Here is a 15,991-nt window from a genome sequence, read left to right as displayed (position 1 = left end):
GGATCACTTGATGGCCTGTGTGGGCCAGCCTCACCCTGCAGTGCACACAGCCCAGCACGGATGTGCAGAGTCTGTGCCAGAGCTCTGTGCCCAAACTCAGGGCACACAAACTGCGAGTGTCTCTTCCTGCCTGCAGGGATTTCCCACTGCCTTGGGCAGGTGAGCAAGGCTGGGTGCAGGGAAGAGGACAGGACATGGTTTTCTCCAGCTTTGTCCATTTGTGTCCTGGTGCTCTTGTGCACAGTGCTGCAATAAAGAGGCAAGGATTATATCTGTTCTTCTCTGGCACGGAGAAGGTCAGGGTGTATCCACACATCCTGTGGGGCACACCCTTCTCCTCAGAAATCTTTCCAAAGTATAGAGTCTCCCAATGGAAAATCCCAGTGCAGAAGCAAAGGCAGCGTTTTTTCTCCTTGAGATCCCCCTTTTTGAGTTGGAGCCTGGCAGCAAGAGAACTATTCTGTGCCAGGCTCCACGAGACACCAGCTCTGCAGGTCAGCAGCTTCTCCCATCCCTGGACAACACGTCAGGCCTGACTGGGAGAAGCAGAGATTCCACATGGCAGCTTGCAGGGCTGGGACTCTGTGAGTGTGAGGGAGGTTAGGGAGGAGACAAACAGCGGGACACAGACACAAACATGCATTCCTGAGATCTCCTTGTCTTCCCATCAATTTCTGCCACTTTGTGCATCCCTGTGCACACACTCAGGCTGACACACAGCCCCATCCTGCTCCGTGGTAGCTCTGAACTATGGCACCTACTGAAGTGCCACCTACTCTTGCACAGCCACGCTCCCACACAGCAGGAAGCCAGAGGAGCAGAGTACAAGCAGCTCATGGCTGCCTGCAGGTGTCATTCCCCACCATTCCTGGGTAGCCAAGAGCCTTGGTGACATTTCAGCCTCCCGCTCCCTGCCCTGCCCACCCTCAGAGAGACGTATCTCTTCCTCTCCACCCTCCTCTTTCCACACCTCTGTGTCTGTGCTGGCACCAGGGGCAGGTGCCTGGAAGGAGGGGGCCTTTCTCCATGCATTTCCACCGCTTCCTTGTGGCCATGCTGCTCCCTGTGGGTAAGTGGGCATTCCTCCCTCCTGAGCAGCTGCACGGGAGCTGCTGCTGCATCCTCAGCTCTGCTCCCAGTTGCTGGCTCTGCCCCTTCCCAAGGCATCCAGGGTGGGAGTGGGCAATGAATCAGGTGAACATTTTCACCACCTATTTAATCACTAAACGCTGCAAAGCTGTAAATTTGTTTTTTCCTGCCCCATTTTAATACCTCTCATGAGTGTACCAAAGTCATTATTTCTCCAAACAGATTTACTGCTGCATTTGGTTTGTTTGAGGATTTTGGATCCCATGTGCCTTTTTCAGAGTTTTCTGGGCACTGTCTCATTGCTTTCTGATGTCCTGGTGGAATTCCATCCCATGGCATACTTCAAGGATGTGTATTTTTGTCTTCTTCAATGCATTTCACTTCCCACCTTCCATCTCCTGTCTCTCCAGGCTGGGCCCTTCAGCAATCACCAGATTCAGTGGTCCGGGTGGGAGACACCGTCACTCTGGAATGTTCTGCATCAGGGAAAGATTTCATATACCTGTACTGGTACAAGTTACCCATGGAGAAGGATGCCAGAATGCAGCTGGTTGTATATTCAGTGGAAGGCGGCAAAGCAGATTTTGAGAAGGAATTCCAAAATCGCTTCCAGAGTAATGGGACTAGGAACAACCATTTATCTGTGAAGATACAGCATGCCCTGCTCAATGACACAGGCACATATTTCTGTGCTGAAAGAGATCCACAGTGACTCAAAGGCTGATGCACCACAGCACAAACCTTTCCAGGCAAACAGGGATCTGCCTCCAGCACACACTGAGCCCTGTGTTTTGACAGAGCCCTTATTTTCTGACTTGTCCCCCAGGTCTTCAGCAAAGACGGTGTATGTCTGTTGGCCATCTGTCTGTCTTTAGCATGGTCTGTATCTGCTTTTCTGTTCTTTCCCATCTCTGAATCACCTTCTGACTCTGGTTTCTTCTCATCCTCACTGCCTCCACTCCTTTCTTTGCCATTCTCAGACTGCTTTGTTGCCTTCTTGTGAAGGCCGCGATGACCTGGTATCGGAGTCCAGCACTGCGATCTCCTCCTTGGGATCCTTCGTGGCCAGTAACGGACGCTGACACCAATGTGGTGGACGGTTAAAGGCTTTTATTGAGGGGTCTCGAGGGTATTTATGGACTAAGGGGCTTCTCTACGTCAGACAGGGGTTTGGCTATACTTTCTAGGGTTAGTATGGAGTGGAAAGTTACTGGCATGCATAGGTTAGGGGGGCTACACATTTGGCTACATTCCAAGGGTGATCCTTATCTATGGGGAGAGGGGTAGAAGGATTCCTGTAATTTTCCGTCACAGCCCGAAATCTTCCGAACGCCTGTCCCTATGCCTACCACACTGCTTGTCACTTTCCTCCTTCTACGTCTCCCTGTCCTATCCTTTTTGTCCTGTTACACCTATTCTTTTCCTATTCCCTATTCAATTCCCCATCCATCTCTGCTTTAAATCTGTCTGGTATGTCAACTTATGGTTTGAGAACCAGGATGTGGAATAGTTCATACAGGCCTTTCTTTCTCCACAATCTGGAAATAGATGGCCCTCTGATTGTTGGCCCTACTGGTCTGAAGGGGAATGGGCACACAGCTGTGCAGCTGGGACCCCATGTTACACCACTACCATGTGGCCTGAGCACTGCATTGTTTATGATGCAATCCAATCCTCACTGTATCCCGGTACTGTAGGCAAAGAGTCCCAGGCAGCGGCAGATACTCATGGCTACCAACACTCCCTGAGCCTTTCTTCCTGCCCTCCTGCTTCTTTCATTTCCTGTCTTCCTTTTAGTGTTCATTCTTTTATTCATTTTTGCCTTTTTATCTTCCTTCCTTCTCTCCTGCTTTTTTTGCTGCCTTTCTCCCTTTCTGGCTCGCCTTCCTGCTTCCCTCCCAGCCCTAAGTCCTGTCTTCCTGCAGCTTTTCTGCCTTCCTTCCTCACTTCCCTCCTTCCTCTCTCCTGACCTTTTCATCTTGGGATTTGGGACACCACAGCCTGGTTCTGGGACTCTGCAAGCACCAAACATGACATCCCAATCAGCCTCCTGGCAAGGACCAACTCTTTAACATGGCAGATCCAAATACTCTGCTGCAATGACCTGCCTTCTGTTGCTATCCTGGCCCTCAACACCCTCATCCCTCTTCCATTGCTCAGGCGGTGATATAAGCAGGCCCAAAGAAAGGATGACATGCTGCAGCTGCTAGTGTTCCAAGAGAAAGGGGGACAGGCTATGTTTGAGGATGAATTTCAGAATCATTTCAAGAACTGTTGAAATATTGGCTATTACTTTTCCTGTTCAAAAAGAACAAAAATTATGTTCTCCTTCAGAAACAAGAGCATGTAACTGACTGAAAGAATCTTGATGATGAGTCTGCAAGGAGTTCCAAGACCCTGTCAATTGACAGGCACTACAAATAATAAGTATTTTCTCCTGACTGATGTTCACTGCCACTGTGCTCCATATAAGAGCCTTTGGAAGTTTCCAGAAAAAGAGTGCACAAAGTAGGGGTGCCTGAAAGTCTTTATTAATTTCTCATAATTTTTGCTTGTCCAGACCCAAAAGAACAGAAATGATGATGAGAAAATACAGGTTGCACCAAACAAGCGTCTCAGTTGGAGGCCATGGTGGACTGGATCCAGGAGACGTAGTTGCAAACCTTGGTGTAAACTCCGGGATAGCCCCGCTGGGCACATCCATAACCCCAGGAGACAATGCCCTGGAGCTGTCCGTTGCAGACCACGGGACCACCGGAATCTCCCTGTGCACACAAAGGGTATGGATATTCAGCAAATGGCATCAGCCTGAGCAATGAGCCAGAGATCCCTGAGATCACTGACCCCAGAGGAAGCCCTGCCGGGCGTACTCTGCACAAAAGTTCTACCAAGGCTGCTCCTGATTCACACTCTCCGCCTGATGCTACCATGCCTGACTTGAGCTCCAAGTTCACCACAGCTAAGGATGAGTCAGCTGCCTGCTTTTGCCGGATGCAGTATTGGCAAACCTTCAGGATATGTGTGCCTGAAGCCTCTGCTGTCATTCAGAAACTCAGATTTACCAGTGCAGTGAGTATAGCTGACTCTGTAATGTGAAGGCCTCTTCAGCTGGGAAAAGGTGGGAGAGAAATGCCTGGGAGAGGAGAGGCAGATGAGTTACCTGGCAGGAGTCTTTTCCTCCCTCCACGTATCCAACACACATCATGTTCTTGGTAATTTGCCCAGGGTAGGCATCAGAGCACTGCTCGGCGGTGAGGACCGGAGCCTTCAGGCACTGCAGCTGGTCCGGGTAGTTAGCTGCAAAGAAATAGGGAGAGATGGTTGCTGGCATTGCTGAGTCCTTTTCAGAGCTCGGGGAAGATCTTAGCAGAAAAGCAAATGCTGGACACCCTGTTCTAGCAGCCATCCTGCTTCCTGTCCACAGTAAGCACAGCATGGGTCCCTTCTGTAGAGATGGAACAAATTCTACCCATGGGCCCACCATTCTACACTGCAGCCACCTTAACTTTTCTGGTACCTGGAAGTTCATCAGTTGGCAAGGGAGGGGCCGCTCTTGTGATACATACACTGGAGGAAACCTGAACCTCAGGAAAACCATCCTCTCCTCTGGTGCAGGTCCAATGGAATAGGCACCACTGGCCATGCACATCTCTGACCATCGGCGTGAGAGAACAGAGATCTCTGGTAGGAATTCAAGTTGCACAGTCCCAGACTTCACCCTTACTCTCAGAGAATTGACAACTCTGTTGACATTAACTGTGCAGTCCCTACATTGACGCATCACTCCAAAAAGCTGTCCCACAGCACATCCCTGTGTTTTAGCCTGTCCTGTTGGGGGTTAATGGCCAGGACCTAGAAACTGTCCTGGGCCCCCGAGGGTCTGTAGGCTCCCCCAGAGTACTCACTGCCACTGCTGAGAGTGTTGCCCCAGCCGGAGATCAGGCAGGTGGTGCCGGCGGCCACGCAGCTGGTAGGCAGAGGAATGGTTTGGACAGCATTGCTGAGAGTGGCTGGGGTGGCCAGCTTGATGAGCATGATGTCATTGTCCAGGGTGTAGGAGCTGAAGCCAGAGTGGCGGATGACTTTAGCAGAGTTGATAAACTGCTGTGTGGATTCGGTGAGCTCCAGGTTGTGTTTCCCGAGCTGCACTTGGATGCGACTGGAAAACAGAAGGCGCAGCGTGTCCTTTACTGCTGGGGGCAGGTTGAGAGAAACCTCCCTGGCACTGAGTGCACTCGCTCCAACACCACTGCCACAGAAGCCTTCTGGGGCAGGGGATCTTTCTTGTCCTGCAGGGAGCCCTGGGAATCCACACTGAGATCTTAACCCACTCCATGCATGGGTGGTGAATTTCTGCGGGTCTGTAAATACATGGCAGCAGTTGAATACAGAGCAGCACTAGATACAAATATTTTGGGACAAGGCAAATGGCTCCAGCCAGACCTCGATCCTCTTCCTGTTCTCCAGGGAGAATGCTTTAGCAAGATTCATGCAATTGATAAGAAATCAAAGCCTAGACCTCTCTGCTTGATTATCCCACTGTTATTTCAGAAAATGCTCTGCATTCACAGGAACGTTTGCAGAAGTGGAAAACCCCTCAGGATGCCTCGGCCTGGCTTCCTGAATGATCCACCCATCCCTTGGCTGTCTCCGGTGAGAACGGAGGCACTTACGTATTTCTATCTCATAGCTGAATTCCTGCTAGAAGGGAGCTGGAAGACAGAAGTAGGATATAGAAGGATGTAATTTTTCCACTCACGATTTGTAGCAGTGAGCAGCCGACAGGACCCACTGGCTGCTGATGAGGGAACCTCCACAGAAGTGATATCCAGAATTCAGGGACACCTGATAGGGCACAGAGTTCTTTGCGCAGGTGTAGCCTCCCACAATCTTGTCATCATCGTCTTCAGCAAAGGTGGGGAAGGCAACTGCGGGACAAGAAGTGCCATGTGTCAACAGCTGGCCTAAGGTAATGTGGCCTGTAATCTGCCCTGTGGCTGCCTGTCTGAAGCCCCTCACTTGTAGGCTCCCCTTCCATGGACACTCAGGGCAGCGCTGCTGGGCAGGTCTAAGGCACATGCATTTGCTGCACCTCAAAGAAGGGGATCAGACTTACACGGGTGCCTCACGTATCTGCAACTAAAGCCCTGCTGGCTACTCCCTGAGAACATAGGGACACTGAAATATTCTTGTTGGATCAGATCACGGGTGTGTCTTTCCCTGAATCCCATCTACTGAAACAGTCAAAGGTTGACTGAGGGAAAAAGTAAAAACTACTGTGCAGTGATATCTTCTTGGAGCACCGACCAAGGGTCCAAAATTTTGCAGTTGCTTTAGGACTTCCTGGTCCAGAGCTATTCCCTGTGCACTCCTTAGTCCCGAAGGAGGAGGTAGCCTTTTTCTGAAGCTGTGGCCACATCTCCATAGCTGGGTCGGGAGCCCCTATGAAGGCGTTCATTCCCCACCTTGTGGCACAAGGCATTATGAGCAGACAGAAGATGGAAGCTGCAAGGCTCTGACTTGTGCAAGTCAAAACTGGACTTGGCTTTCCCACAACAGGCTACCTTGCAGTTTTGATTTAGAAAATCAGCTTCCTATTAAATGGCAGAAATAGAAATAAAAGATATACTCACCAGCCACCCCAATAAAGGCGAGAAGCAGCAGGCACTTCATGGTCTCGATTCGACCTCAAACCCAGACTGGCTGACTGGACGTGGGAGCTGCTAGAAATACGTTTTTGGTGATGGTCTTATCTCTAGTCCAAGGTTTTCTCCAGACAAAAAGTACACAGTGGAAAATTTGAAGATCCAAATGTGGGCATTAACAGGCATTGGTAGAATGTACAAATGTCATACACGTTAATCATAAACCTCTGCTAAGATAGAGAGCTATTCTAATTATTCTGTAAGGTAGCCTTCAATCTAAAAATACCTTTTTGCTTTGGAAGACGTGTACTTGTTGTCTGTCTCATTCTTATACACAGCACCTGTACAACAGGAATAACAACTCTCAAACCTCTTTCAGATTCCTCTGTGCTGATGGTATCTTTCTTAAAAATGCATGCTTTTACTAGAAGTTGCATATTTTAGATAGGAGACACAAAGATACATTGCATTTATTTGGGAAACAAAAGCAAAAAATTCCAGCAAACCCAGTGGCTAACTTTGTTCAGTTTATTTTAGCAAATTCCTTTTCTTGAATAATGTGTGTTTTTACCATATGCAATACAGTGATTTCCTAAATCAAATTCCTCCATTGTAATTTCAAAAGGGAGGATAGAAAAACGATCCTGTGCACCCACTGTTTCCCAAGTCAAATAGTTCAAATATGGGAATGCTCAGCATCTCCCTTTTCTAATTTCTCTCCCCTAAACGGTATTAAAATGTCTGCCTAAGTACCAAACCATGCTTTTATTCATCTTTGGAATGTTCTACAGACTCATTTTTGCTACACAAGAATTTCAGTACAATGCTGATGTTTATGGGTGTAATGTAGATGTACAATAATGCTGCAAACAAAAATAATGAGATCTTCTTAAATCTGCAGGAGTGGGGATTTCTGTCATGATGCAAAGTTTACTAAAGCTTAATGTTTTGCTGAATAATCATGTTCATTCTCCAAGCAGCTGCCAACTTCATCATGTTAGCTCCTGAAAGACACAGGATTCCCTCCAGAGATATTAAAGAGAAGCCGTATGTTTGGAAATGCTGGAATAGCTTGAGACACTAAATCAGAATACTCTTCCTCTACATTTTTTGATTGAATTTTTGTACACCCTAGAGGACTGATACGCACAGTGTCACTGTCCAGAGGGAAATTTTCCTTCATGTTGAAGTAAAAGTCCAAGGCCAGGGCCTTCTCTAAGGTGGTGCATGAATTGTGTTGGCCTTTAAACTGGTATTACTGCACAGCTTTCTTACAAGCATGCTGTATCCTGTGAAAGAAAGAAGGATTAGAAGCTTCCTGTGGGAAAGGAAAATGTTCTAAGGACTAAGAGGGTCTAAAACTACCAAAGCTATCCAATCTCATCATAACTAAGTGGAGCAAGAAAAATTTCCAGTTTACTCTAGGGTTTCATTTGATCTGTGGATTTCTGTTTTCTTTGTCCAGAATGTGTCATTAGCATAGAAGCAGACCCGTGTTTTAGAACAATATTTTTCCTGATCTGTAGCTTTCATATCCTGTAAGGTAACACTTAGGCTACAACTGCTTCCCTTTCCTTCCTTTCTTGGGGTTTTTCATTCGGTTTAATATCCACACAAATTTTACGTGAATTACCAAGTAAGCATTTGAATCAGGAAGCTTGCCCATACCTGCCTTTATCTTAGTACTTTTTATTGTTTTCCTCTGTTACTTATTTATTTATTATTTCCTCTGTTACTTATTTAATCCTATCTCATCTTTCACATATAAATTATTCTTTGCAGCATGAAGAAGTCCATCGTATAGGGCTGGCTGATAATCCCCCATAAGAACATTGCCATGGCTACCAGAGCCCCGGCTAGCTCGTATAATTCTGGCACCATGCCAGGAGTGGGGAACTGCCTCAGGATAGGGATTTACCAGAGGCAGAACCTTTAGATCCACTTGCTCTATGGTGCCAGACACAAGCCATGACAGGGACTGGGCAGAAGAGAAAGGAGGAGGTTCTCTGTCTTGAGGTTGTACAAGAAAAAGTTTATTGCAAGTAAGGAGACCAGAAACAAAGAGCCTGGGGCACTCCCGTGCAAGCGATTTTATACAGATACAGCTCAGGGGGTGGATACAAACAGCTAACCATTAGGGAATCCTCAGGGGAGGAGTGAGGGCATTACATCAAGTGTCTGGGGCCAATTGGGGTAGGAGGGTGGGTCACATGGACCAATGGGGCTTCCAGGAGTAGGGGAATTCCAAAAGGTGTTGCAGTTGGGGATTAGCCCACGTTATAGTGGCAGAGAAGGTTCAGGAACAAAAGGGGCTGGAATGCCTTGACAGGCAGGGAAAGAGCTGGAACAATAGGTGGGGCATGGTATGAGGGACAGCTTTGAGGGAGGGTAAAACCCAGGGGTCAACCAACTCAGGGAGAGCATGGGGGTACAACAGAACAAACCACTTAACAAAGAATCAGTAAAATAAATTTGAACTGCAACAAAACATGATCTCTCTGGTTCCATAAACTACTTGCTTAAATCAGCAAGAGGAGACTCCTGACCTGTTCCTAGGCTACTGCTAAAGCTCACAGCCAAAGGTCTGGATCATAGCTCCTGTGGCTCTTGTGTTTCTAAGTCTTTGATGGCAGGTATCTAGTGAACATACCTCACCCAAGCCCCTCTCATTCTCCTAACAGCCTCTCTGACACTCCTTCTAGAGGCTCCCATAAGGCCCAGAACTCCATGGTGTTCTGCTCACGGGGCAAACTGATGTCAAAGGAAGGCAAATGGCGTTTCTGACGCATGATTCAGAGGTCATCCAGCAAGCAGTCTCAGAGCAACCTTTCAGGTCTTTCCATGAGAACTGTGGAGGGTGAACAGACCCCTTTGAATTACAGCTGAAATTAGAACACCTTCTGATGACCCTCCTTTCTTTCTTTCTTTAGGACAAGAAATCCCTGTCTGAAACACAAATAACTCCTTCTGCTCAGTGGTGCTGAACATCTCACAGACCCATTTAAAGGTTTTTTTATAGTATCCTTCAAAGAATACACTCAAGGGTGTACATCCATTGCTGCAAACAACTTTCTCATTTCATGTAGTAATGCTGCAGTAGAAAGCTGGTGGCTCCTGGGGGCACAGGAAGGGGGAGGGATGGTGACTGAAGAGCAGCTGTGTTAGATATTGTCAATGGACAAGCAATGGCAGCTGTTTTCTGGAACTCCATGTTCCTAGTTCAAGTATTTTGGTCAGCTGTGTCATCACAGGACTCAGATAAAGCAAATATATTTGTCTAGGCTGATGCAAGATCCTGGGAAAGAGAAACCTGTTGAGACTATGGGCTGACAGAGGTAAAGCTTCCCATGAGCATAAAACATGAAGTTTCTGAGCTTAGTCGTTTTACATCCCAATCATGGCTTTGGTCCCTGTATGAGCCATTCACTTATGAACTGGAATTGATCCTTGTGGGTCCCTCCCACCTCAGAATATTCTGTGATTCTGTGATCTCACAGAGCTTTGTGGTGGAGGAGCAATTGCTCCTCTCTTCCTATGTATCTTCTGCCAGTGAAGTGCTCCTGGACAGGCACCCCTAGGACTTGGAACATCAACTCCTCAGTTGCTGGGGATCAGGAGAGTGTTTGGTGAAGGGCTGTGCATCTTCTAGACTCTGCCTCTGAAATCTATATTCAGTGACAGGCTGCTGGCTTATGATGTTCCTGTGCAGAAGTCTTCAAAGTGGGGTGCAAGATGATGCATTGAAGTGTGAGGTGGAAACATTAGAACGTTGATGTTACACATATCTAATTATCACCTACTAAGTGTACATGTACTGGGTGTATGTGTTTAAAAATACTTCCCTGATAGGGGTGTATATTGAAGAATTTTTGGAGAACACTGTTCTAGTAGTGTCAAATGGGGCTTCTTACATTTTGCTATAACATCCAGTGCCCGACAGTGTCCAATTCTGCAGAGCCTTCATGTCCTCTCTGATTTCTTCACTATCTTGCAACCATTCTGTTTTTCTAAAGTTTTGGGGGGGTGAAGAAGGAGTGTTATAACTTCTTTCAGAGTGCCTGGGGTCAGGAACTGGGAAGGAATTCTGGATGACTGTGGCCAGAGGCACTAAGGGAATAAAAAAGTAAGAAAATAGCACGGTACTAGGAAGAAGGGTAGGAAAATCCTAAGAACAGGGGTCCCACATTGAGCCAGAAGTGGATGTAAAGCCTCAGCCTTTGAGGTTGGAAACAGACTGTGTCCCAGTAATCTTCAGCAAATGGCTGGACCAGGAAGGAAGCACCTTGAAAGGACATAGCAGAGGGGGACATCAGATTTGAAAGTATTTATTTGTGGCATTCACATTCCCTGAAAAATTCCTTCACCCAGGATTTTTCTCCTGGGAAGCTGAGAGGCCTCAGAGAAAAGGAAAACAATTCTTACCTCATTTGCTTCTCCTGTGTTGTGCTCATGTGTGGAATGTGTTTGGAGATTGTTTACCCAAAGGTGATTGCCTGATTGGATTCAGGTGTGAGTTGTTTTGACTCATGGGCCAGTTGGGGCCAAGCTGTGTTGGGACTCTGGAAAGAATCATGAGTTTTCATTATTATCTTTTTAGCACTGTGTAAGTATCTTTTCTGTATTCTTTAGTATAGTGTAGTATAGTATTCATTAATATAATATAGTATAATAAAGCAATAAATTAGCCTTCTGAGAACATGAAGTCAGATGCATCATTCCTGCCTTCGTCGGGGCTCCCTGCAAATACAATATTTATTTAATCCCTCTCATCCAGCCCATGATCTGCAAGAGAGCAGAAGAGCTGAAGAACCTTTCCTAGAGGGTCTATGTACCCCAAGCCTATACAAACTGGGCAATTTTAACATCTCTAAACCTAGAATCTGACTCTTTGCTATAAAAATATGGGATGGAGAGTTTGGGAAACAAAAAAGAAGACAAGGAAGGACTGGGAAAAGTGTAAAGGTGGTGATGTGAAAAGTCAGATGGTCTGAAAAACTTGGGAAGAAGTTTAGAGGTGGCAGCCAGCAAGGCTGGCACGGTGAAATAGAATGGATGAGGAAAAGGAACTTTCACCAGATAAACAGCCAAGCTGCTTCCATTAGAAATAGAATTTGACTGGACTATTTGGGGGTGAGAGCTGTAAAGAAAGGAGCAACATGGGTCTTACTGGGCAAGGGATGACAAGGAGGAGGAGGAAGGATTCCTCTAAGAATTGTCTGCAAAGAATTGGCCCTGGAGGACCTTCCTGTACTAGTGTAGACTACTGAAAGGGACTGGCCTGAGATGCCTTAAATCCCCTAAAACTACAGAGCCATCTGATGCTCACCTTCACCACTGTCTTGGATGCAATTCTAGCCCAGACCTTAGGCACTAAGCCTACATGTAGGTCGGATAATGGGTTTCCAGTGCCTTCCTTGCTTTGCAACAGGCATTTTTCTCTAACATTTGGGAGATGGAAGACCACCTTTGCCTGATGCTCTTGTTTCATGACATTAGTTTCCAAATCCAGCACAAACCTCTGCTAAGCCAGTACTTACTGTTCCCAGTGTATGTTAAACACTCTTCAGTAGGAATCTTTTCCTTATTCCCTTGGTTCTCTTCCCTGTGGGCAGCATACCTCAGCCCTTTCTTCATTGTCATAACTCTTCTATGGTCTCTTTTACCCTTAGGGAGGAGATCTCATGGTTTTTCCCCAAGGCTCACTGTTAGGCTGGGCTGACAGAGGGGAAGCTACCACAGCTCCAGGCCCCCTGGCCCAGCTGTCAGTAAGAATGAGAATGTCTCCCCAGTATTTATACCAATAAATACCAAGCATACATACATCTATACACAGGTGAACGCATGGATCAACACAGATGCACCCACAGCACTGATGGCCTCATCTTTTGTCCCTTTCTGGCTGGGGTTCACAGTGGGAAATCAGGGTTCTAGACAAGTAGTGTGGGAAAGTTCAGTAGTGGGAAATATATGTATACACATGTACAGTGTGCAAGCTTTTCACATGTTTCTGTGCTGAGATACTGAGTCCAGTGGCTGTCACTGGATCCCAGTCACATGTGCCAGCCCTTGGACCTCTGAGTCCCTTAGAGCTGCAGTCCAGTTGCCATTATGTCCACACACGCACCTCTCACACAGCTTCCTCTCCAAAAAATGCCTGTGACTCCCCTGCTTCCTCTTGTTGCCACCTCTCACTGTTCTTGCCATTAGAGACACACACCTGGAGCCCAGGTCACCTCACTTACTTGCCAGGTAGTCTGGTTTCATGTTCACTACTGATCACACACTTGCAAACCCTCCCTCTGCCCAGCTGCCAGCATGGGGAGCACATGGCCCCTCTAGCCTGTGGCCCTTCTCCAGTGTCTGCTGCTTAAGTTCACCTAGTCTGCTCTCTCCAGCTGCTGGTGCCTGTGGTCTGACTCCAGTTCCTAGCCCGTAGATGTCCAGGCACAAAACACATGCACATAGAATAGACAGTTCCTCCCTCAGGTAAATACTTAGAAATAGAACTTAGTAAGACAGGACTTAGTAAAACTGAGCTAAGCAAGTACAAAGCATAGCCAGACAGGCATACTCACTAGCATCCTGTTTACCTGTGAATGGCCCATTTTATAACTGTATTCCTCCACTTTTCTGCATCCATTCTTCCCTTGGTACAGTAGTTCAGGATCTTACTTGGGAAGATTGACCATACCTGCCTTTATCTTGGTCCTTTTTTGTTTTCCCTTGTTTCATCTTTAATCTTAGAAGAAAACAGACTGAAAGAATTAGACATTTTGAACTGAAAAATGAAAGGTCTGTCAATTTAGCTACTCTTCAAAAGGCAGTAACATATTAAGCAATTCCCGAGAGACACACTAGAGGTCCTGAGTTACATCTTCCAGTTGCTTCCTTCCTTTGGAGAGTCTGCAATCATCTTTTGTTTCCTGAGACAGAAAAGCTCATCTGAATAGAAATCTTCATCCTGGAATGAGTAATAAACTCTAACATAAGTGATTAAAGAAGAAGGTGTAGCCCAACTGCATTGAAATGTTTTTTTTTTTTCCTTGTCTCAGAGTTCTTACACAGAACAATCTTAGAATTACTTCCCACAGCCTCCACAATCTGTTTAATTTCCCATCAAGTCTCTGAAACAGTTTCTCCCTCCAGGAGTTAAGGTCTGATTGCTACTGGGATAAAAGGCTTTTAACAGGTTTGGCATGACAGACAATAATCAAACTAAAAATCCTGTACTGTCTTCATGCAAAAGGCATGCATTTTGGGACATTGATCAAAGCAGCAGTGTCCTATGGAACTGTCTCAGCAGGCTCCATGGAAGTGTCTAAAAGTGTCCCATCCTAGCAGTAAGGTAAAAGGGCAAAATGTCTATAAAATAAAATGAAGAACAAGTAAAATCAAAATAAACCTTCCATAAAAAGAAGAAAAGCTTGTGAGGAGTAAAAGCTAAAAATATGTATCAAAGAATAATCAGTACTGAAACATAAAAGGATATGGAATTATATTAAATTTGTTCAAATTCATTTGCTAACTGATGTATTGACTTTGAAAACAGCATAAAAATTTAAAGAAAAATGTAAAAGTTATGGAATGTAATTAAAAAACCAAAAAGGTCTGTATCATCTGCAATTCCTTGACAAGTCACTGAAACTGTAATATCTCCAGCACAGGGTTCAACCTCACGGCAGCACAGGTATGGAATAATTTCTCCTGAGAAAACCCAAGAACTGGCCAAACCCCTATTTCTTAGATGCAAAGTGTTCATAACACTAGAAATCATACAAAACTTTTATACATCATATAAAATGCATTTTCATTCCTGATTGGGAAGAAGCTTTAACTACTCAGGCAATTTCTGTTAACTCCCTTAAAAAGAAAGATTTAAAAAGTGACACAGGGAACATTCACTACCAAATTTTTGAGATTTCCACTGCTCTGAATCCTGGAGGATTCAGGAACTAGGCCTCAGGCTCTAAGAAAGTACAATATTTCCAGGCTCATAGAAAGAACATGCCTTTTAGATAAATGTCTGGAGGCCTAGAGAAGATATAAATCTCTCTAGAGTATGAGGCAATATGGGAGAGGGGATAACAACAAAATATGAAGAAAAAGAGAACACTGCAGAAGTATCCCAGAGTTTTTTGAAGGTGCAATATCAGGATAACTGAAGGTCATTAGAATTAATTATGTGTATTTCATTAAAAGTGCTAGGGAGAAAAGAAGCAGTTGCAATAATAATTTTGAATCTTATATTCAGAAAAGAATGGAGAGTGGCATAGGTTCTATATATAGAGTTGTATGGAATAGAACAGAATATAATACATATGTAGAATAGGCTAACTAGGATGTATCTGGCAGGCTAGGAACAAACAGAGTGTTCATGAGGTTTATGCTTAACTACTGGTTTTGTTTTGAGAAAAAACGGCTGGTGGAGATGTCTTGATTTCTGTAAAAGTGAATTAGAGCTCCCAGGAAGATTAACCAGCAGGTAATATGCATGCCTGTCTGGAAAACTGAAGAAACTAAGATATGATTAAATACAATTTCTGTGCCTTTGCTATCTTGATCTATCATCTTTGCTTCTGACTAACAAGATCTGAGTTGTGAAATACTGTGCTCCAGATATTGAGAACAACTCCTCAGAATGAAACAGTACAGGTGTGCTTCTGCTGGAAATCCTTCTGCAAAGATGGCCCAAGTTATAGCCGCTGATATAAATGGGTCAAAAAATCCCACATGAACCCAGTGATCCTAGGTTCCTGTCTGGCCTCCAACACCCAGACCCTCTCAATCATGGAACGACAGCTCAGGATTCAGCCAGCAATACACTGGTCTGCGAGAAATTCCACATTTGTGTCAGCAGCTCAGAACACTGACTTGTGGACAAGCTAAAGCAGACCTTGGAGGCACATAAAGATTTAGCTTTGCTTTTACTGGCTCACCAAAGAAAGCATCCCAGCCGGACAGTCCCTTCTCTCTTCCCTGCCCAGACCTGACAGACAAATCAGGGCAAGGGGAGGGGCATGGGTCTCTCTTAACTCTTGTCTAACAGTGAGCAGGAGCACACTGTCCTGGGAGAGCTGGAGGGCCATGCTGGCTGTTGTGCTTGCTCTTTTACCTGGTGAGAGACAACAGATCCATCTGCAGCAGGGCTCTCATCCAGGCCATGCAGGGCTACTGCAAGGTAGAGGACCCCTTTGGCCATCATCTGTACTCCTACTCCTCACTCTCTCTTGTTATCTCTTATTAATGCAGGTGTTGGG

The 15,991-nt window shown here is 45.8% G+C and overlaps 1 protein-coding gene and 1 gene segment (V, D, J or C); one reads left to right on the top strand and one right to left on the bottom strand.

Annotated features, from left to right (window-relative positions):
* Positions 1 to 15,991, top strand: part of LOC136571667 (T cell receptor beta constant 2-like) — a 35,572-nt gene that overhangs the window by 4,105 nt on the left and 15,476 nt on the right.
* LOC136571668 (trypsin I-P1-like) lies at positions 3,663 to 6,827 on the bottom strand. The gene is made up of 5 exons (XM_066572241.1): positions 6,723 to 6,827; positions 5,849 to 6,017; positions 4,995 to 5,248; positions 4,250 to 4,386; positions 3,663 to 3,854 (listed from the first exon to the last, which is right to left on the bottom strand). Exons 1-5 carry the CDS (start codon positions 6,760 to 6,762, stop codon positions 3,705 to 3,707), a joined length of 750 nt encoding a protein of 249 aa, XP_066428338.1. The 5' UTR covers positions 6,763 to 6,827; the 3' UTR covers positions 3,663 to 3,704.

This window comes from Molothrus aeneus, chromosome 2 (assembly GCF_037042795.1).
Source record: "Molothrus aeneus isolate 106 chromosome 2, BPBGC_Maene_1.0, whole genome shotgun sequence".
NCBI classification, from domain to species: Eukaryota; Metazoa; Chordata; class Aves; order Passeriformes; family Icteridae; genus Molothrus; species Molothrus aeneus.
This window is presented reverse-complemented; position numbering and strand designations above follow the sequence as displayed.